This window comes from Elephas maximus, chromosome 19, assembly GCF_024166365.1.
Source record: "Elephas maximus indicus isolate mEleMax1 chromosome 19, mEleMax1 primary haplotype, whole genome shotgun sequence".
Taxonomy (NCBI): Eukaryota; Metazoa; Chordata; class Mammalia; order Proboscidea; family Elephantidae; genus Elephas; species Elephas maximus.
Genome location: NC_064837.1, coordinates 22665371 through 22687466, shown reverse-complemented (window position 1 = coordinate 22687466; position 22096 = coordinate 22665371). Strand labels below are relative to the sequence as shown.

At 39.8% G+C, this 22096-nt stretch overlaps 1 protein-coding gene across 2 annotated transcripts in view; it reads right to left on the bottom strand.

Annotated features, from left to right (window-relative positions):
- The window catches only part of NUFIP2 (nuclear FMR1 interacting protein 2), a 28942-nt gene extending 15652 nt beyond the window's left edge, over positions 1-13290 (bottom strand). The window contains exons 1-2 of one of the 2 annotated variants that reach the window (XM_049859598.1): positions 12897-13290; positions 6209-7930 (exon numbers count right to left, since the gene is read on the bottom strand). In XM_049859598.1, coding sequence (XP_049715555.1) covers positions 6209-7930; positions 12897-13185 — 2011 coding nt within the window. In that variant the 5' untranslated portion in view covers positions 13186-13290. The remainder of the gene's footprint in view (positions 1-6208; positions 7931-12896) is intronic. The other variant, XM_049859597.1, reaches the window with a different exon arrangement.
- Positions 13291-22096: the final 8806 nt, after the last annotated feature.

Sequence of the window (22096 nt, the reverse complement as noted above, 5' to 3'; positions counted from 1 at the left end):
CTGCTTCTGTATGTGCTGAGTTAGATTTACCATATCAAATTATCTTTAATGAGTATTTCAAAATGCCAATATTTTAAATGCCTGCTATCCTTCCGTGCAGTATTAGGCTAAGAGAAACCAACCTAATTTAAATCATGGCTTCGAACCGGTTCAAACCCCGGCTGACAATTTGCCTTGCCACTCCCAATATACTGAATCAGAACCCACGGTTCAACAATATCCACAGGAGATTCTTATGTATAACTGAATGAAGATTCTATAGATGAACCCTGGTCAAAAGGTGTGTGTGTGGGGGGGGTGGACCGTGAGACAGAATTTCAAATTATCATGGAATCCAGACTTCCTGGGACCACTGAGGCTCAATGACCTCAGAAACTCTCACCCTGACATAATCTTTCAATCTTAAACCAAAAATATCCCCTAAGTCTTCTTTAGACTAAATGATAGTTTAGCTCAATTAGTAATGAATGTCTGCATCGAGTATTGTGCTCTTTTAAAGAACTATCTATACGGGATCATATTTTGACAACAGCAACTCAACAGATTAGACAGGAAGCTTGGGGCCAGTGAGTTTGTCCATGTGGGAGCAACAATTCAGAAAAAAAGAGTGAGAACGGTTGCACAACTTGAAGAACATTATGTCAGTGAATCGTACATGTAGGAAAAAAACTGTACATGCAGGTTCAAGCTGAATGATTCTCACACATCGGGATTCATTCAATTACTGGCCCCCCATTTCTGTGTATCCTTAAAATTTTTCATAATCAAGTAAAAAAAAAAAATCACTTTATAGTTTTACCTTGTGTCAATTCAGATAAATGGTGAGGGATCTGTGTAATGCTACAATATTCCCCCAGATAAAACAGGTAAACAATCCTATTTCTAATACAGTAGCATAATATATATCAAAACTTAAAAGGAAAAATCCCAGAAACTAGAATTCCCATTTTGTTTTAATATCTTACTGCATCTTTTTATCATATCCTTAATTGTACTGAACAGCTGAGATCATCCAGATTTTTAAATATTTAATCTAAAACACTGCACCATTCCTATTAAGTGTGATAATGCACCCTTCTACCTACTTACTACGATCGATCCTCTTTATTCGAATGCCTTTTTTGGAATTTGTCTACTTACTAAAATTTGTAACCACAAAATCAATGCTGGACATTTTTTCTGTTTTTGTACTTTATGTTGGTGATTTTGCTGTTTTAAATAGTCCCCAAGCACAGTGTTATAAGTGCTGCAGTGTTCCTAAGCACAAAAAAGCTGTGAAGCACCTTAAAGAAAACATGTGTTTTAGCTAAGCTTCATTCAGGCATGAGTAACAGTGCTGTTAGCTGTCAGTTTCATGTCAACAAACCAACAATTTATATTAAACGAGGCATCTTAAACAGGAACTAAAGGTAGATGCGTTAATCAGCTGACAAAAACGTTGTGACCAGAGGCCTACAAGAACCTAACTCTGCATGGTTCAGTATTTGCTTAAGTCAGTGTTCACTGTGACTTTATAAAACAATAACTACCATGAATAATGAGAACCAGCTACACTTAAAAACCAAGTTGTTGAAAGGGTATATTTCTAAGAGGTAGTGTATAACTTCCACTTGTAAGCCTAACTTCAACTTAGTAAAAGATTACTATTAGAAATCTAAAGACTATAAAAAAGTGTGGTTACGAATGTATGTAATGCATGCATGTATGTGTACACCAAAACAAAAACAAAACCAAATCCGGTGTGATCCAGTCAATTCTGACTCATAGTGACCCTATAGAACATAGTAGAACTGCCCCACAGGGTTTCCAGTGAGCACCTGGTGGATTTAAACTGCCAACCTTTTGGTCAGCAGCCGAACTCCTAACCACTGTGCCACCAGGGCTCCCTTAAACGTGTGTAAGTATCTATACATGCATACACATACAGATGTGTGTGTATATATATATATATATATGTAATGGGAGCTCTGGTGGTGTCAACGGTTAAGCATGTGATTGCTACCCAAAGGTCGGTGGTTCAGATTCACCCAGTGGCTCCCGGGAGACAGACCTAGCCATATGCTTCTGTAAAGATGACAGCCAAGAAAACCCTAAGAGGCAGTTCTACTCTATCACATTGGATAGCAATGTTTTGGAGTCCACTTGACAGCACAACATACATACAGGGAGTCCCCAGGTTTCAAATGTCCAACTTATACACTACCCATAGTTAAAAACCGACCCTCCATAAAGCCTATTAAAAATTCCAGGTACACACAATGGCTTGTAGTAACAAATGGGCACTAATTTGCATCAAAACATTATTTTGTATTATTATTTTAAAGACGTTTTAGGGTATCTGAGAGTTTCTTTAATGTTTTTTATGCATAGAAAGGACACCATAAACTACATACTAAGACAAACATTTGACTGACGTCAGATTTGAACCTATCCGCTCTGACTTATGTATGAATTTGACTTAAAAACAGGCTTTAGGAATAGAACTCGCTCATAATCCAGGGACTGCCTGTGTATGTGCGTGTGTGTGTGTGTATATATATATACACACATACACACATATTTGTGTGCATGCACATATATTCATATATATAAAATAAAGCACCTGGAAGCACGGTTACAGATACTTCTCAGACATAGCTAAATACTTCACAGGATTGGTTTTCTGGGTTTGAAGGACCATCATCTCGTGGGAGAAGTCAGTCAACTGGCATTAAGATAGTTCGTAAAGTTTATGTTCTACATCCTAGTTTGGTTGAGTAGTGTCTGGGGTCTTCTTTGGTCTCTACTCATCGGGAGCAAAAGAGAAAGGAAATCAAAGGCTCAGAGAAGAAACTAGTCTACAGGACTAACAGCCTACAGGAACCACGGCCTCATCAATCCTGAGACCAGAAAAGCTAGATAGTGCTTGGTTACCACTACCGACCATGCTAATCAGGGGCACAACAGATGGGTCCTGATAGAATGGGAGAAAAACGTGGAACATAACTCAAATTCTTATAATCCAGACTTACTGGATGGTTGAGACTAGATGACTCCCTGAGACTACTGCCCTGAGATATGCTTTTAAACCCTGAACTATCAACTATCCCCCAAGGTCACCTTCCAGCTAAACAGACTGAATCGTTAATACTACCTCCCGTCAGTACTGCACTCCTTTGAAAAATCAGCTATATGCCACCAAAGAGTCAACAATCAATTACTCTAAAGCAAAGGTTAGAAGGTAAGAAGACAGGGAAACTAGGTTACTGGAAATGGAGCAGCCAAAACAGCAATGAGAATGTTTAAATATTGTGAAAAAGTAACCAATGTCACTGAAAAATTTGTATAGAAAACGTTAAATGGGAACCTTAATTTGCTGTGTAAACTTTCACTAAAAACACAAAAGAAGACTGCACTAAAGAACTAAGAAAATAATACTGGTACTCTTAAGCCTCCATATACAAAGTAGAATCTTTAAAAAGTTGTGATTCAAAAGAAATCCAAGGAAAGAAAAACCTTAATGGACCGACTCAAACAGCCTGCCACTTTGGGACCTAACTGAATTGAGTACTATCTATTGTTCTGGGGATGAGAGGGATCAATGATTTAATCTCAATAATGTTCAACTACAAAACTCTGAGCTGACGCACAGTAAACTACATCTTTTCTGTGGCACCAGCAAAACTAAACATAACTGCATCTATGGAAGGGCATTTTGTTTATCTAAACATCCCTATTTCATATTTAGTTAGCCCATCTACAGGGCAAATGCATACGGAATATCTAGAAATAAATAGGAGCTAAACATGCCCACATTTTAAAAGGTCTGCAATTCTGCATAACATCATCCAATACTTAATTCACAATATATAACTATACAATTTGTCCGTTATGGATTAAATTATGTCCCCCCAAAATATGTAAATTCTAACCTCTAGGCCAGTGGTTATAATCCCATCTGGGAATGGGTTGTCTTTGTTATGTTAATGAGGCAGGATTAGTGTTGGCTTTATCTTGAGTCACTCTTTTGAAGGGGGGGGAAGATGCCAAGCCACATGAAGATTGCCCAGGAGCGTACAAGGACCTTCCTCCAAAGCTAACAGAAAGCCTTCCCCTACAGCCAGTGCCCTGAATTCAGACTTCAAGTCTCCTTAGCTGTGAGAAAATATGTTTGCTGAAGCCATCCACTAGTGGTATCTGTTACAGCAGCACTGTCATTATTTGTTAAGTGCCACCGAGTCGGTTCCAACTCATATAGACACAAAGGACAGAGCAGAACTCCCCTATAGGGTTTCCAAGGAGCAATTGGTGGATTCAAACTGCTGAACCGTAGCTCTTAACCACTGCACCATACAGCAGCACTAGGTAACTTAAAACACTGTCCCAGAGTTTTGTTGAGGGTAGGAACGTAACACAACCAGATAAATGAGGACCACTAAGAAACTGGCAAAGACTTTCCAAGTAATGGCCTCTCTGGAGTAGATAGCACAAAAAACGACACCAAAAACACCCAACTCCCCCTGGCAGAATTTAACATATATAATTAACATGACTTCAAAAACTAAACATTTCTTTTTTGCTCTAACTTTCCTAAAAACATTAAACTCCTGGATAACTCATTTTTACTTCCAAAGAGCAGAACAGAACAAGTGAACACAGCTCATTTTATCTGCCAGGATTCTTACTCCTGAACTCCCTTAAGGTAATTCTACTACTTACTCCCATTCTTTTAATGGAAGAAAAATATTAAAAAGATGTTTGTTTTACTAAATGTCTTCCAGTTTACAGGTAAGGAAAGGTATTTGGATTAGGTAATTTGCTTCAAAGTTACATGAATAGCCTTCTAATCACCTTTTATGCAATAAACAAATAATTCTTCACTTAAAAACAAACCAAAAAAAAAAAAAAGAAGTTACATGAATAAATAGCTTTGTTGTTCATCAGAGGCAGTAATTCTTTCAGGGAGAACACTGTAATTACCTCATCCACACATCCTGATTCGCTCCCCTTTCTCTGTAGTAACAAGTCACTGCCTAAATGAGCAAATGTTAACAATGGGAATGTGTGCGCACACATGTGTGCGTGGGGTGTGGATCTGTGTTGAGGAGGGGGAGGAAAGATAAAGGTGGAAGGGTCTAGAAGCACTGAAAATCACTGTTCTCTTAAGCACTGGTTGTAAACACCACTCATTAAACCTCATAATTTACTTTATGGATTTACATTATTATGCCATACGTTTAGTTTTTCTTCAAGACACAAATAAACCATATTCTAAGAAAGTTATTAACATAGAACTTGAAAGATCTGATTCCTATTTAACACAGGCTTTGGGGCTGTGAGAAGTGCAGACTTTCAAGAGCCTGGTCTCTATGCTGCTAGTTGTGTGGCTACTGTGTTGTTGTTAAGTGCCATCAAGTCGGTTCTGACTCATAATAACCCTATGTACAACAGAAGGAAACACTACTCGGTCCTGCTATTATAGTCTAAATTATTTTCTAGTTAACAACCAGCACCCGTTATTCCTTCTTATAAGAGAAAAAAATAGTTTAACGCTTTCTGTTAACATTAAAAAAAAAAAAAACCTCACCACCGAATCAATTCCGACTCATACAGACCCTACAAGACAGAGTAGAACTGCCTCACAGGATTTACAGTGGATTCAAACTGCTGACCTTTTGGTTAGCAGCCAAGCTCTTAATCACTACGCCCCATGGGTCCTTAAGTTATAAAAGACGATAATAGTTTAACATTTTTCGGACTCCTCACAAACACTGCTCCTACTCATTTTAAGCAAATTAGAACTATTAAATAAGCTAACAATTCTAAAAAGTATATGATAAAAAAAAAGCAAGGAGAGGGAACACCTATTCTAAAAATTTAAAAAGAACAAGTGTTTCAGAGAAAATATAACATCACCCCTTTAGTCAAGAACCTCCCTCCTTTATTCTCTGAACCAGGCCAAGAGGCCAATTATATGTCTACGTAAAAGAAATGGCTTAAAGTTGCAAATCAAAATTCCTTCTAAACTTTAACCACAGTATTTCCAAAGACCCTGAATTAGAACTCATCAGTAGCTTATTCACACTGTGATTCTCAACTAAGCTCTGAAATTTTTAAGGAAAAAAAAAAGTCATAGTAATTTCCAAAGTTCACCCTTAATAAAATATCTTAAATATATCTTAAATTGGTCGATAAGAATCTTTGTATAGAAAACATTTAGATGAGTTACCTTTAGTGTGATATACAATAGCAGCCCTCAGGTCAAAAGAACCCCAGCTATCATTCCTTTCTAGGCCTCTCTGGTATTTCTGTTCTTTGGCAGAGCCTAACAAAGTGTTCGTGGGAGAGGCCAAAGGATTTGGATTTTCTATCTCGTAGTCCTTTGAGAAAAACACTAAAGCACCTTGACTACTGGTGTCTGCTTTTTGCAGGTCACCTATATGACTGGGTTCCAAGGATAAGGCTCCACTCTCACTGGTAGTCCCAGATTTTATAATGCTACCCAGAACTTGAGGACTAGTCCGTTTTTCCAGCTCATAAGCCTTGGGAAACACAGGATGCTCAGTTCCTGAGGGGATTATTTCAGCACCCTGTGAAACCAAAGTGGCAGGATATTCCCCTTGAAATGTCACTTCCATTACTTTATGATCTGAAGACTTCCCAGTAACAGTCTCAGGGCCAGCACTGGGCTCGTTTATAAATGATAAACCCCACTGATTCTGGAAAATATCCCCCAGGTTTTGTTGATCCGTCTGAGAGGGCAGGTCTACTTGTGCTGTGCTCAACAGCACAGTTTGCATATTTGAAGGGTAGATAAAAAGGCTAGACTTAATTTGTTCAACAGCTGCTGAAGTTAAACTCATGTCCTGGAGCACTGAATCAGTTCCAGAGGAGATGGGTGTTAGAGTACTAGCAGCAGCAGTCAGCAGTGGCTGACTCCCTGGAGAATACACACTTGCATCAGTCCCTGCTAAAACAGGCCCATTAGAAAAGTTGGCAGAAGTAACAGATTTCAGCGCAGACATAGGGACCTGGGATAACCGGCTTGAAGACTGGGTCTGAGTTTCCCCAGTAGATGATGAAGAGGATGAAGATGAAGATGGAGACACAGAAGAATTCTGTACAGTTTTGTTGAGGTTTTCCTTAACTTTGCTTGCATAACTTATTTTAGGAACTATTTTAGCACTGCTATTGTCCACTGGAAAAACTGGGGGTGGTTTAAATAGGGTCCATGAGTCCTCCTTGGAGGCAACGGCTGATGCATGCTTTCCTTTGGGCCGATCATCAAACTTTTTACTGCTCACACCAGGTTTAATATCAGAACTCTTCCGCAGCATATCACCCACAGGTTTTCCTCGGCTTGTTCCTCCAGGCCCAGTTTCATACTTCCAAATGGGCTTAGAACCATCTACTCGATTTCCCTTTTGTTCGCTATAATCAGGCTTGAAAGTTTCAAGTCCCTGTTTCAAGGCTGGGACACTGGTCTCTTGTTGCATTATTTTGTCCTGCACTAAATTTAGATTTTCACAACCCTTGGCACTATTGCGCCTAGCTTTCCTCTTTTTTGGAGTGGTATATCCACTCTCAGACCCGCTACCGTCATTATCTGCCCCTTTGCCCACATAACCATTAGCAATATAGCCAGAATTATTTGTTATAACACCATTTGGAATCGCTATAGTGTCCGTCTTGTCTACAGATTGGTTCTCGCCAGATTTATTTTCGTAAGACTTTCCATTCTTTTTGTCCATACTGTTTTTCTGAATGAAATTCTTGGTTTTAATTCCTGCTCTCCCAAAGGTGCCAGCCTTCACAGTCTGCTTCACATTAGTGTCTACCACTTGCTGGTTGCCATTGAGGACCCTGGAAAAAGGGCTGGTAGCTTCATCAGAACCCAAGTTCTTTGAAGATATTTCCCTTTCTCCAGCATTACCATTTAGTTCACCATAACCTAGGAAAACAAAAAGGCACTTTTTAATCACAACGTGTAAATTACAGTAGTACCTAACATCTACAACTGTTTTCTTACTGTGCAATAGACACTATGCTACGAGCTTCAGCTCTAAATATTATTTTACAACTCTACGAGAAAGACACTTGTCAGCCCCATTTTACAGATTAGAAAACTGGAGTCTATCCAGACATTAAGTAACTTGCCCAAATTTTTACTGCTAAGCAATGGACAGAACCAAACCAAATTCAAATCAATGTCTGAGGTCAGGGAGAACATGACCTCTTCTGCAGTACGCTATAATCTCTCCCATCAACCTACCTATCGCTCTCACAAGGCCATTATAAGATTTCCTTTACAATTAAGAGCAAGGATACCCTTTTGGCAAAATCAAGTAAACTGACATAGTAATTATTCTTACAAGAAATCTCCAACTTCATTCCTATGAAATTACAAATGGTTGGTGGTCACCATAAGCAGTTTCCATTTCTGTCATTCTATTTACAATTCAACTTTTGAAACTGAACAAAAACCTAACATGTACTTTTTCTAAAGAAGTCTTAAATTCACTCTGACATTTCCTGGACACTGGATTGTACGTTAACACACGAAACCAAACACCTACATACCAATGTCTGTAACTCTTTTAAGATATATCTTCTTCATTTTATAATTGAGTAAACAGACTTCTCAAAGAGATTAAGTAGCTTGCCTAAGTCACAATGTGGCAGAACTAGACCTCTGAATTCCCGTCTGTCTGGAACCCATGCTTTCATACCACTATGTCACACTGCCTACCCAAATGGGGCAGTAAGAAAATATTTACTAACAAAACTACAATGAAAGGTACATAATTTTAAAGTGTTACGGTATTCAGGCTTAATTAAAGACCTTGATCCACCATAAAAAACAGTTATGTTACTACAGGTGGTTTAAGGAGTTCTCAGAGCAACGATTCAGAACCATATTGGGAAAATTCAACAACTTTTCCCATTTGCTTACTAGTAAAATAGTTATCATTAGTTAACTATCTTTCTAGAAAATGTACATCAAAGCATCTGAGATCATTAGAAACAGATATGCAATAGGATGGACACACACAAATCCAATGCAGCTTTTTGGGGGGAGAATTCAATTGGAATACTAAGCTATTTACCCATGTCACTCTCACTCTCTTGGGTCTTTAGCCTGTGATGGCTAAAAGGCATTTGAGTTTTTGTGTTCTTATTTTAAAACTCTGTTTTAATTTCTAATATGGTATCATCAGATATAACCCATACTGAAAGCTCTGTGGAGGTGCTCAATTTTAAGAATGTTAAGGTATACCAAGTTAAAAAAAAAGTTTGAGGACCACTATTTTGAAGGAGTTTGACGTGGAGCGAACATACCTTAGCCTGAGAAGACTCACAACAGGGTTCACTGTAATTTTAAGTCACTTATTCTACATCAGAAAAAAGGGTGGGAACACTAAAAATGAGCAAATAAAGGCATTTCCTTCCACTGTATTATCAGAAAATACACTCAAGAAAAAACACTCAAGGTATAATCATTTCTAAGACAGCGGGAAAACCTATAACATGAGAGAATAGATTGTGTAAAAGTTTTTAACTTCTGTGGGGTTACATTTTTTATTTTCTGACTGCTGAGAAAGCTATGCTAACCAATCAAGTCACTTTTGGTGGGAAAATTCTAACTCTACGAAACAGGAAAAAAGATTACTGCTTGGGATATTTCTAAAAGATTGCTTTTTCTGTAGAAAAGCAGAAAGTTCCTAATTACAGGCTCTACATTTTTAGTAAACATAACTTTACCCTTCTGCAACTCAGGACCAAAGAATTATATATATATACACCATCTAACATGCTAACAGGTTAAGCAAAGGTCTGTATCCTTTTGGCCATTACTCACAACTTTTCGACCCTATAGACAGAGTAGAACTGCTCCATTCGGTTTCCAAGGAGCAACCGGTGGATTCGAACTGCCAACCTTTTGGTTAGCAGCCAGAGCTCTTAACCACAGCACGATCGGGGCCCCAATTAAAAGTAAGCAGTCTTAAAAAAAAAAAAAACCTATGCCCAAACAGTTGGATCCAAGTTAAGACTTCTCAGTACTTTTAAGTGAACTGGAATAATTTTTTCTAAGATCACTAACGTTTAGTGGCTCAAATTTCAGGAACCACCAAAGAAAAATAGCTCAGAAACCACTATACTCTCACCCCTAAGTTTTTAATTAAAAAAAAAAAAAAAATCTATAAATATATAAAATTTAGCTATTATGAAATTTTTTTCCAAGGCAACCTTGTTTATGTACAAAAAGTCTTCCAGAAAGAAGTTTTCTTTTTAAAACTGAAAATTACTAAGAACACAATGTATTTTAGGACAATGTGAACACTATAAAGTTACTAAAAAATTAAAGGATTCCTAATGCTTTTATTATTTACAGCTGCCATGGTAAAGCATCTAACCCCAACTTTAAACGGATTCAGCAAAACTTGAGTCCTGATAAATCTAGCATTTTGATTTGAAATTAAAATTACTCAACACATTTGGCCCTCTCTTGCGCCCCCTTTTGGATAAAGAAAAACTGTTCCTCTTTATAGGTTTGTGGGTAATGGTTACTAAAGCCCACCTCAACCAACATTTTAGATACATTTGGAAAGTTTTCTTAGAAAATTAGCGTCGTAAATGTCAAAGCAACAGCACTGTAACCAGGTCACACATGAAAAACTGCTCATCACAAATTGTTTACATTCTCTCAAAACTGTTAGGCCCAGTTTTCCACTTTTAATCACTTCCAGGATAAAACGGACTATTTTGGGCGATGCCACCTTGAATGGTTTAAGGGTCACTTCTATAAGCGGAAAGAAGTACTGCAGAAGGATATTAACGTGATCAAACTTTTCAATATGGAAAATAACATTACCTAATAATAAAGCCTAAGCAACCCTAATAAGGTTAAGGTTTTCTCTTCTGTAAATTGAGCAAGGTCTTTTAAACTGTTTCAAATCCTTAGGATTAAATATTCAACACATTCCTGTGTCCCTACCACCCCCCAAAACGGGAAATTTGGCATTCCAATTTCAGTCAAAGTTAAATTAAGTCTGCGATAGAAACACATTTAGCTTTTCTCCAGCTTTCAGTAACTGCTTGCTTGTACCAAATTTGACATGCTGGATTTAACATCCACTTTCTTACTCTCCCCTTCATTTTAATTTAAAAAGAACTCTTTATTTTTTTTAAATCTGGGTGGTTATAAACTTTTAAGCTCGTTTCTTCTCAAACCTCTTCTAAAATGTCTTTTACCCTCACAATTTAACATTTTTTAAGGAGGTTTTGGGATCAATAGCGGTTTTAAAATGCGAAAAAAAACACCTTTCCTGGAAACATGGAAAAAGCCCCATCCAAGGCAAGATGGTAGTGATCCAACCTCATGGATGAACCATCTCGGTTCATCCTAAAGGACAAGAACAAGGGGTCAAAAAACTCGCCCTCTCCGCCATCCAAGCGAACATTTTTTTTAGCCCTCTCTTTCTCAAAGACACTACCTAAGCTCAGAAGGTATGTGTTGGGGCGGGGGGTTAGACAGAGAAAAGCTTTTTTTGTAGAAAATAAGAAAAGGGCCCAAGAGAAAGCCTCAGAGGCGGAGTCGTGAGCGAACCTGGCAGGAGATGAGGTTCCTGTGGCAGAGAAACTCGTGACCGGGGAGCTCAGTTCCCGCTGGGTACCCCACCCGGCCTTCAGGCACCGCCTCTACCCAAAATGCACCCCCCCACCCCCCCACCCCAACTCTCCAGCCCGGAGAGCCGCCGCGGCCGAGCCGCCCGCGGCCTCCTTTCCCCTCGGCTCAGCTCAGAGGCCGGCTCCCCGCCCCGACCGCCCGATCCTCCCGCCGCACCCGGGAGCGGGAAACGCGGCCGCCGGCGCGCAAAGCCCGGCGCAGGCCGCTCCCCTCGTGGCCGCTTCCCTCCCCCACCCCAACCGCCCCCGCCCCCGCCCCTCACCCCAGGGACCCGCCCGGGGCCGCGCGGCCGCCACCGGGTTACACAACCCCGGCCGGCAACGGGGGGAGGGGCGGCCGCGAGCCGGCGGTACCCCCGCAGGGTAAGGGGGAACGGTGACGGCCGGTAGGGATCCCCGGTCACCCGGCTCCGCCGTGTCGTGTGCCCCTCGACACCCTTCCCCCTCGGCTCCTTAGTGGGCCGGAGTCGGTGACAGGAATCGGCTTCCAACATGGCGGACAGGAAGCGGCCCCGCGAGGAGGAGAGAACATTCCAGCCGCGCCGGCTCTGGGGGGAGCGGGCCCGGGGCGCCGGCCCTGGGAGGAGCCGAGGGGACAGACCGCGGGCTCTGGAGCCCCAAAGGGGTGTTTCGAGGTGGAAATGACCTAAGAGACGAAGGGTCCCACCCGCCCCCCAGACGGGGAACCCCAAGGCCACAGGTGGGCTTGGGGTGGCGGATGAGGGAAGACACTTCCTTAACTCTGCCCACCTACCCTCTCCCTCGCCACCTGCAAAAGGGTCTCGCGTCACCCACCCGAGCAGAGATTCACTAGGCCTTCCTGAGTTACACCCCGAGGGATTTGGGGGGGGGCTAGATGCTAGATTCATCCTGTCTCGAGGCCCCAAATTAAGGCCCCCTCAGGGCAGCAGAGACGAAAACGCGAGAGAAATAAGGCTGGACTTCCAAAGCCGACCCTCCCGCTCTTCCTCCAGCCGGGGCGGGGGCCGGGAAGGTCACACTGGCCTGGCTGGGCCTCTCCCTAAGAGGAAAGAGAGGGCGCTACAAACCCCACTGCCCAGCCCAAGTCTGGGGAAGGTTTGGGAGAATGAAAGGGGGCATCCCCGACCCAGACGGTAGACACACATATACCCTCCGACCCCGTCCGCGCTTTTCTGCTCCAGCCCCACCCCCATCTCTCCTGCCCCCCACCCCTAGTCCCCTTCCCCCACCCGTCCTCCCTCCCAGACCTGTTTTCTTCTTCGGCGTTTCCTGGTGCTGCTGGAGGGCGTGTTTCTGCTCATGTTTCAGTGGCTTTGGCTGGGCCTTGGGGCTGCCCTCGACTCCATGCTGCAGGTACTGGTGAGGCTGCTGGTGATGGTGGTGGTGGTGGTGGTTGTGGCTATGGTTGTAGAAATAATAATGGTGGTGGTGGTGCGGCTGTTGCTGCTGCTGCTGCTGCTGCTGCTGGGGATGATGGTGCGGGTGGTGGTGGCTGTGATGGTGCTGAGGCTGTGGCTGGCCGGGCTTCTCCTCCATTGAAAGCGGCTGGGACTCCCTGGCTGAGGCTGCAGGCTGCTGCACCGTCAGGATCTGAGACTGCTTCTTAGGGCTCACTCAGTATATCTGAGCGCGTCTCGCCAGCGCACTGGTTAACCGAGCGATTTTGCGAGATTGGCAGCCGCGCTCCAGCAATCAGGAGCCACGTTGCGCCGCAGGCCCCGCCCCTAGCCCAAATCCTCTTTCCTTCCCCTTTGCCACTGCCTCTCGGCCAACGCCACTTACCCTATGCAACCTCACAGGGCTGGGCCTTCAACGTCAGCACTATGGCTCTCTCTTCTGTCGCTTTCTCTCCTTCACCAAGCAGTCTGCGAGCAGCACTTTCTACACTCCTCGCCGGCAAGCAAGTTTATGTCGAGTGTAGCAGATTCCACTGGCGCTAGGAGCCATCTGTCGGTTTTTGCACCCCCTAGAATCTGCTGGCTTTTTTTTTTTAATCCTTTTCCGGGTAACCGGAGGGGAAGCTCAATTCTCTTAACCCAGAGACCACTAAAGGGGCAATACAAAAAGAGGAAATAAATAAATTTTTAAGAATACAAGAGCTTCACAATCCAGTAGATGATTTTGTATTCTGGATTCATTTTGCTTTGTATTCATATGCTAATCTCTTCCTTTCCACGGAGGGATTATAGGGTTCGACAATGGGGTATCTGTGTAATTTTCTAAAAGGCCACAAAGGGTTTATATCATTGTTTCTTTGTAGTTGAAGGCAAAGGAGAGCGGGAGGAATGAAAATCTACACTGAAGTTTTTTTTTTTTTTAATTAAACTGCAGGTGAGGTCGACTGTGGAATTAAAATAGGTGTTAGAAGGTGAAGTTTGAAAAGCGAAGGAAGGGGGAATGAGCACTTTAAAAGTTGTTAAATTGTTCACTTTCTTTGCGTGTATGAAAAATATTGGGATTTAAGGAAGTATTCTTTTACAATTTGTAGTTTTGTTTTTTTTTTTGGTGTTAGTTTAACTTTCCTGTATTATCATACCACACTCTAATTTTTATAAACAAATATTGGAATCAAGTTAGTCAGAAAGCAAGAAGAGGGTTGTGATGGGGAGTAGCACAGGGTTACCCCTCTGATAGAGTATTCATTTATTGACCTAGGTGGTGATTACACATATTTACTTTACATAGATTCGTTAAACTGTATATATTATACACTTACCTCAGTGTAGGTTATATTTTACAGTTTACGAAATGTAGCTCAAATTCCTTCCTGTATTTATAACAGCAGGACTAAGTTAAGGGAACAAAGAAGTTTAAAAGCAAAAACTTTCCACAAATTAATCACAAAAGCATAAGTAGAAGGTAAAAAGCATGCTTCCAACAGCGAACACCACTGAATCCAAAAAACCATGATCAGACTCTGATTTGTTCTATATAATGAAAATTTGCATTGCCTTGCTATATTTTAAAGACAGACTCTTGGGGGACCAAAACTCCAATGATAACATCGTATCATGACATACAAGTTTTTGCCACTGAATAGTATTCCACCACTTTCCCATCCATTCAATAACTAAAAGTATAAGTATACAGTGTGTAGAATTTAGGATTATCTTGATAATACTTTATATTCTTTTCCTGACCTAGACATTTAATTGGAAAGCAAGAATTTTGACTTCTAGTTTCTTTTTCTATATTTTCAGCACTATAGTTGCAGGCAAATCAGTGGTACTCACTCTGAATTTCTGACTTCTCACACACCTTCGCCTGCTTTAGTTTCTTCATATACAGAGCTGAGAAAACTAGGACAAGACTATGGTTGTTACTATGAATGTTGCTTTAGTAGTCTGTAGTGGTATGGAGAAAGGTTTATGATATAATGTAAGGAAAAAATGCAGAATATTTAATTCTATGTATAATAGGATCATAACCTTGTAAAACATGAATAGAATGTAAATACAGCAGTAAAATATATACCTTTTTCTTACATCTAATTTTTCCAAAGTAGTTTTATGTAAAATATATTTAAAATTTGCCATGCATTTGAAATATTCCATTATAATAAAGCCATAATACCAAACCTCCATGAAAAGAAAATAATTGGTTCTATATATTTCAAGAATATTTTTTATTAAACAGAGTCTACATTAAGGAAAAAGACACAAGAAGGAAAAACATCGTAAGTCTAGTAGAATTATGGGTGGTTTTTTTTTTTTTTTCCCAAATGTTCTATACTCTAGTCATTACTTTCCTAATTAAACATTATTTTTAAATGAAATTAATACAAAATTTAATCTGTGCAATCCTTTGAAGTTCATTTTACACAGTATTTTACTATAGCCAATGTGGAAAGTTACAATGGAGAGATAGGAAATTCCCATATATGGTAGGTTAATGTTTTAACTATCGTTATAATCATAATAACCTGTTGCGGTCGAGTCAATTCCAACTTACAGTGACCCTATAGGACAGAGTAGGACTGCCCCATAGAGCTTCCAAGGAGCGCCTGGTGGATTTGAACTGCTGACCTTTTGGTTAGCAGCCGTAGCACTTAACCACTACGCCACCAGGGTTTCCATAATCATAATAGCAGGTATATATGGAGCATTTTCTATGTGTTCGGAATTGCACCAAGAATTTTCATTTTCATTTGTAATTCTTTGAAATGGTTATTAATCCCAGCTTACAGATAAGGAATTTGAAGCCTATAATTTAAAAGCCACCAAGTTTGTAACAGGGCCTGAAATAGAACCCAGGGCTAGCAAACACCAAGCCTGAAGTACTTAATTCTGTTCAACTTGAAGTATGTCTAAAGCTATCAGAAAACAAGCTAATTTATAATCCTGTCTATTTTGCTGCTTCTCAAAAATAATCAATATTCATCCCTTCCACTTAAAATATTCTATTCCAAAACTGCGCATAAATGGAGAACATTCAACTGGTAATGTTGTTATGCCTGATAGCTTCTCTTGCAGGAGAAAAAGGCACCAACCTTTAAAGACAAATGAAACTAGCAGTGAATCTCCCAACTGGCCTGACTCACTTCAAAGGAAACTCTAAGCATCCTTCTTCCGCAGACTTGATAGTTTAGTTCTGCCTCAGCTGTCAACTATTTGACTCTTGTAGGGCTTTTCACTGTAATTCGATCTGTGAGTTTTATTAAAGATATCTCAAACAGTGTACAACTATATACTCCAGAGCACTAGCCTTATTTCAGCCCTATATTAACTTGCTTTCATTTAAGAGGATTTTTAAAAGTAATCTTTCAGAAAAGCCCTTTAATCTTTGGGAAGAAAAAAAGTGGTTTATCACAGATAAATACAACTTTTAGATATTTATTTAACACTTAGTCTCCAAGATCTCACAAGTAACTTAATGCTGAAAAATAAGGAAATTTGTTTTAAGACCAAGGACTAAGTGTCAGTATTAGTTTGTTTTCATTTTCTTGCTGTTGTCCTTGAATCAGCTCCAACTCATGGTGACCCCATGTATGTCAAGGTAGAACTGTGCCCCACAGGGTTTTCAATGGCTGATTTTTCACAAGTAGATCACCAGGCCTTTCTTCTGAGGCACCTCTGCTGGACTCAAGCCACCAACCTTTTGGTAGCAGCCAAGCATATTAACTTTTAAAAACAATTGTACCATACACGCCAACCTTTAAAAAACTGAAAATTCTTAATTAATCTCAGCACTGGAAAAGAAATTATTGGTTCTTTGTTAGAAGAAAGTATTTCTAACACTATCAAAAGGTCATATATATTTTTAAAAGTTTAGTAAACCTCTTAAAAATACACAAGCTACATCATAACCACTGAGAAGGTGGTGTCTGGTTATAAATAGAGCCAAGTGTACTGTAAAGCTAATGAACCTTCAGAGACCCTCACTGCAAGGCCCCTGCGAGGCACTCCAAAGGATCTTTTGAAAGAACTGGATATGTTTTCATTACTTTATAAAATTTGAAAAAGTAATATATTTTTGTATTGTTTTTCTTACTGGTGGCCCCCAGAACCTGGATCCACCCCTGTCAGTAGTCATTTGGGTTTAGGAATCAAAACTGTTGTAACTTCAATACCAAAACCTGTTGCCATCGAGTCAATTCCGATTCATAGCGACCCTATAGGATAGAGTAGAACTGCCCTATAGAGTTTCTAAGGCTGTAATTTTTACAGAAGCAGACTGCCACATCTTTCTCCCGTGGACCGGCTAGTGGGTTCAAAGCACCGACCTTTCTGTTAGCAGCTGAGTGCTTAACCACTGCGTCACCAGGGCTCCTTTGTAACTTCAATAGGTACTTTAAAAGATTACAGTACTATTTTATAATAGGGAAAAATGTTGACACTAACTCAAATTTTAAAAATCAAAGTATCAAATTATATATATACATTATGAATGCATGTAAAATATGAATCCAAGGATTGTGAGGGAACTTGAAAACTGAAAACAATTTTTTTTATTCATTTATTCAATCAGATATTTCTTGAGCACTTTTTATGTACCAGGCATTATGTTTTTTGTTGTTTGAGTTATTTTTGATTCATTGTTATTTATATAGTTTGAAAGTTAATTAAAATATATTTCCAAGACTGCCTTAATTATCAAGTGAAAATCATTTTTCTCACACACTTTGTGTATTAATGACAGACTAAGAGACACAGAAGTATTTAACTCTCTGGGCCTTAGTTTTCTCATCTCTAAAGTAAGAAGGATGGCCTAGGTGGTCTCTAAATTGCTTCCTACTCTAATGTTCAATGATTATAATTTTCTGATGTTTCTCCACAGTTGTCATTAGTTGCTATCAGGTAGATTCTGACTCAGGGTGACCCCATGCAAGCAGAGTAGAACTCCTCCATAGGGTTTTCAAAGCTGTGATCTTTCAGAACAGGTCACCAGGCCTGTTTTCCAGGGTACCTCTGTGTGAGTTTGAACCACCAACCTTTTGGCTAGTAGTCAAGTGCTTAACCATTCATGCCACCCAAGCACTCCCCAGACCATCTCTTTATTTCATTATAATAAAACCGTACAGCAGCAGGAAATTAGCTGGTAAAATTCCAGTTTGTAAACTGTAACAACTGACTATAACTTTACAGGGATTAGAATCAGAAAAAGTATATGTAGTTGTGTATAAATGGAAATTGGTTCTCTGATGATGGTTCCAGTTTTAAAATGAGGCAAATCACTGGCAACATCCACTGGTTTATTTCACCAGGGAAAGGATTTTATTCATATTTCTTTTAGATCTTAAAATTTTTGCCAAGAGACACTAACTTCAAAAAACTTTTAAAGGAATTGTATAGAGGTATGGATAAATTAGACTAGTCTTCTAATAACTGGAATATGATGACTTTTCTGAATATGAAAGTTTAAAAAAATTATATTTGATTTCTATAAAAAATACTATGGGGGAAAAGAATGAGGAAGACACTATAGCAAAGTGGTATGAGCATAAGCTTCATGGGCAGACAGAACTAGATGGCATCCCTGTTCTGAAACTACTTAGCTTTGTAACCTTGTTTGGGCAAATTGGTCCCTGTGCAGCACAAATGGTTTGCCCTTGACTATTGACTTAAAGGTTGGCGATTTGAACACGGCACTGGGAGAGAGGATTGGTGATCTGCTTTCATAAAGGTTACAGCCAGGAAAACCCTACAGAGCAGTTCTACTCTGTAACACATGAGATCACCACGAATCAGAATCAACTACATGGCAACAGTTTGGTTTTTGACTTTATGGGCAAGTTACTTAACCTCTCTAAGCCTTGGTTTTCTCATCTGAAAAATGGGGGTAATACTAGTTTTTTTTTTTTTTTTTAGTAGTAGGTGCCTTTGAGTGGATTTTAACTTATAGCTATCCCATGTAATTGAGTAGAACTTCCCCACAGGGTTTTCTAGGCTGTAATCTTTACAGGAGCAGATCACTTAGTCTTTCTCCCACAGAGCGCTTTCCAAAATAAAACCAAACCTGTTGCCCTTGAGTCAATTCCGACTCATAGCAGCCCTGTAGGACAGAGTAGAACTGCCCCCTGTGGTTTCCAAGAAGCAGCTAATGGATTCGAACTATTGACCTTTTGGTTAGCAACCAAGCTCTTAAACTCTGTGCCACCGAGGCTCCTTCACAAGGTTTAGTGAAGTTTAAGATACAATATTTTTCCGCAAATAGTGTGCTGGGCCCACATAAGTAACACACACATATAATGTGTGGAAACGATGAGATTATGTTAAAAAATTCTCGCATAGCACACCCTTGCATATACTGCACATGCCTTGTGACAATTCCAGAAGTGAATTTCAGCCTCATTTACCCTCAGTCAATAGTCCAAAAATGTTACTTTTGACCATATTTGTATAATAAAGGTATAAGCCATGGTCAAGAAGTCACGGATCCAGATTGGTAGTACCTCAGTAATCCGAAAATAAACTATTAATTTAAGTTGATAATTATATCAACCTTGATTTTGAATCATTTGAACCTTGAACCTACTGAAGTCTGTCCAAATATCATGTGCAATTTGGAAGCATAAACAAAATGAAGACTGTACTGGCATAAACGACATTGAGTAGCTATCAATAGGAATTGCCATTCGATCTGCATTGACATAATTATCACAGTGGTCTTCCAACCGTGGCTATTAATTGGAGAAATAAACAAAGCAAAACTGATACATGATTGCTCTTGACTCAACTGTTGAATCTGAAAACCTTATCAGATCATCTTAAGGGAAACCATTATTAGGTCTGATTATTTCATAGTCTAATTATGTCTTATTAGCACCCATGTCTTTGGTCAATTATCATAAGTCACCTTAGTCTTTTGCTTACCTTCATATAAAAAGAACTTTGCTTCTTGTACACCTCACATTTGAATTTTGCAATCTCTTTACTAGAACCGGAAACCTTGTTGGCATAGTGGTTAACAGCTACGGCAGCTAACCAAAGTGTCGGCAGTTCGAATCCGCCAGGCGCTTCTTGGAAACTCTATAGGGTCGCTATGAGTCGGAATCAACTCGACGGCACTGGGTTTGTTTTTTGTTTTTGTTTACTAGAACCAGGCAGTTATTAATTATATTGTGCATATTTTTTCAGTTTATAAATCTAAATCTTCGAAGAGCTCTTTAGGATCATGGCAGAAATTAAACACAAGTCCTACACCGCCAACTTCCAACTGAAAGTTGTGGGGAGGGCAGAAGAAACAAGCAACAGAGCCGCAGTGAGACGGTTGGAGGTTGGAGAGTCGTCCATTCATGAATGGAGAAAGGAGAAAAAGGAACCGGAAAAAATGAATCTGTGAAAACTCGAATGTCTGGGCCCAAAGGAAAATGGCCTGAGTTGGAGAACGACTTGAAAGAGTGGATTATTTCTCGAAGGGAACAAAATCAAGCTATTTCTACTGTCACAATTCAGATCAAAAGCAAAGCTTCTGGCAAATGAAAGAGGAATCCCAGATTTCATGGAATGGCGTTTCCATGAGAATGAGAACCATTAAGGATGGTAATGAATGAATAAATGAAAATGACGTATTTGAATATGAAAACACAATTTCTTCTGGTGACTTATTTGTTGATTTCAAAGACATCGATTATAAAGCATTGTTTCAGTTAAAGATTTACAAAAGCAATAAAATACAAATAATGTCTTCTTTTGTAGGCCTAGGATCATTTCTAACTTACCAAATTCTAGCTCTTCGTGCATTCATACTCTTTGGTTTCAACACGGGGTCTCATTTCCTCACGAGCCCATTCAGTTCACCACTGGTTGCACTTGATTTAGGAAAATACCTGCCTTAAATGAAATTTCCATGAGATCAGTTTTATCCCAAACCAAAAAAAAAAAAACAAACCCGTTGCTGTCAAGTCTATTCCAACTCATAGCAACCCTATAGGACAAAGTAGAACTGCCCCAAAGAGTTTTCAAGGAGCGCCTGGTTGATTTGAACTGTTGATCTTTTGGTTAGCAGCCACAGCACTTAACTACTGCACTACCGAGTTTTCAACAGTTTTATCCCAGTATCATTAAATCTGTTGGACAAAAAAAAAAAATTGAAGTCAGCAGCATGTAAAAAAATATGGCTATTGAACCCTTACGAAAAAAATCCAAGGGGGGCTGCACAGTCTGCAAAAATGTATATCGTGCACATTATTTGCGTAAAAACACGGTAATGGAAATAAAGATGTTTAGCATAGTGCTTATAACATCAGTTGTTGTTAGTTGCTTTCAAGTCAGTTCCAACTGGTGACTACCCATGTACAACAGAACAAAACATTGCCCAGTCCTGGGATCATTGGTATGTTCCAGTCCATTTTTGTAGCCACTGTGTATTTTGAGTGCCTTCCAACCTAGGGGAGCCCTGGTGGCACAGTGATTGAGAGCTATGGCTGCTAACCAAAAAAGTCAGCAGTTCAAATCCACCAGGTGCTCCTTGGAAACCCTATGGGGCAGTTCTACTCTGTCCTACAGGGTTGCTATGAGTCGGAATTGACTCAGTGACAACAGGTTTAGTTTGGTTTTTGGTTCCAACCTAGGGGGCTTATCTTCCAGCACTATATCAAGACAATATTCTGTGACTGACAGGGTTTTTTGTTGTTTAGGTTTTGGAAGTAGATCACAGGCCTTTCTTCCTTCTCTTAGCCTGGAAGCTGCGCTGAAAATTGTCCTCCATGGGTGACCCTGATGACATTTGAAATACCAGTCGCATAGCTTCCAAAATCTTAACAATGCAGAAGCCACCACAGTATGACAAATTGACAGACAGGTGGTGAATAACATCAGTGATAAGAGAAAAAAAAAAAAAATCAGTGATAGTAAATATTAAATATTAGTGGTGCTAAATTACTAAATATTAGATATAAAACTGAATTATAGAGAAAACAAATGGGAAGTTAACCAAGAATAGAGTGTATTCACAAGTTTTAAAAGGAAAGCCAAATGCTAGCAACTTAAATTCAAGAGTGCACTCA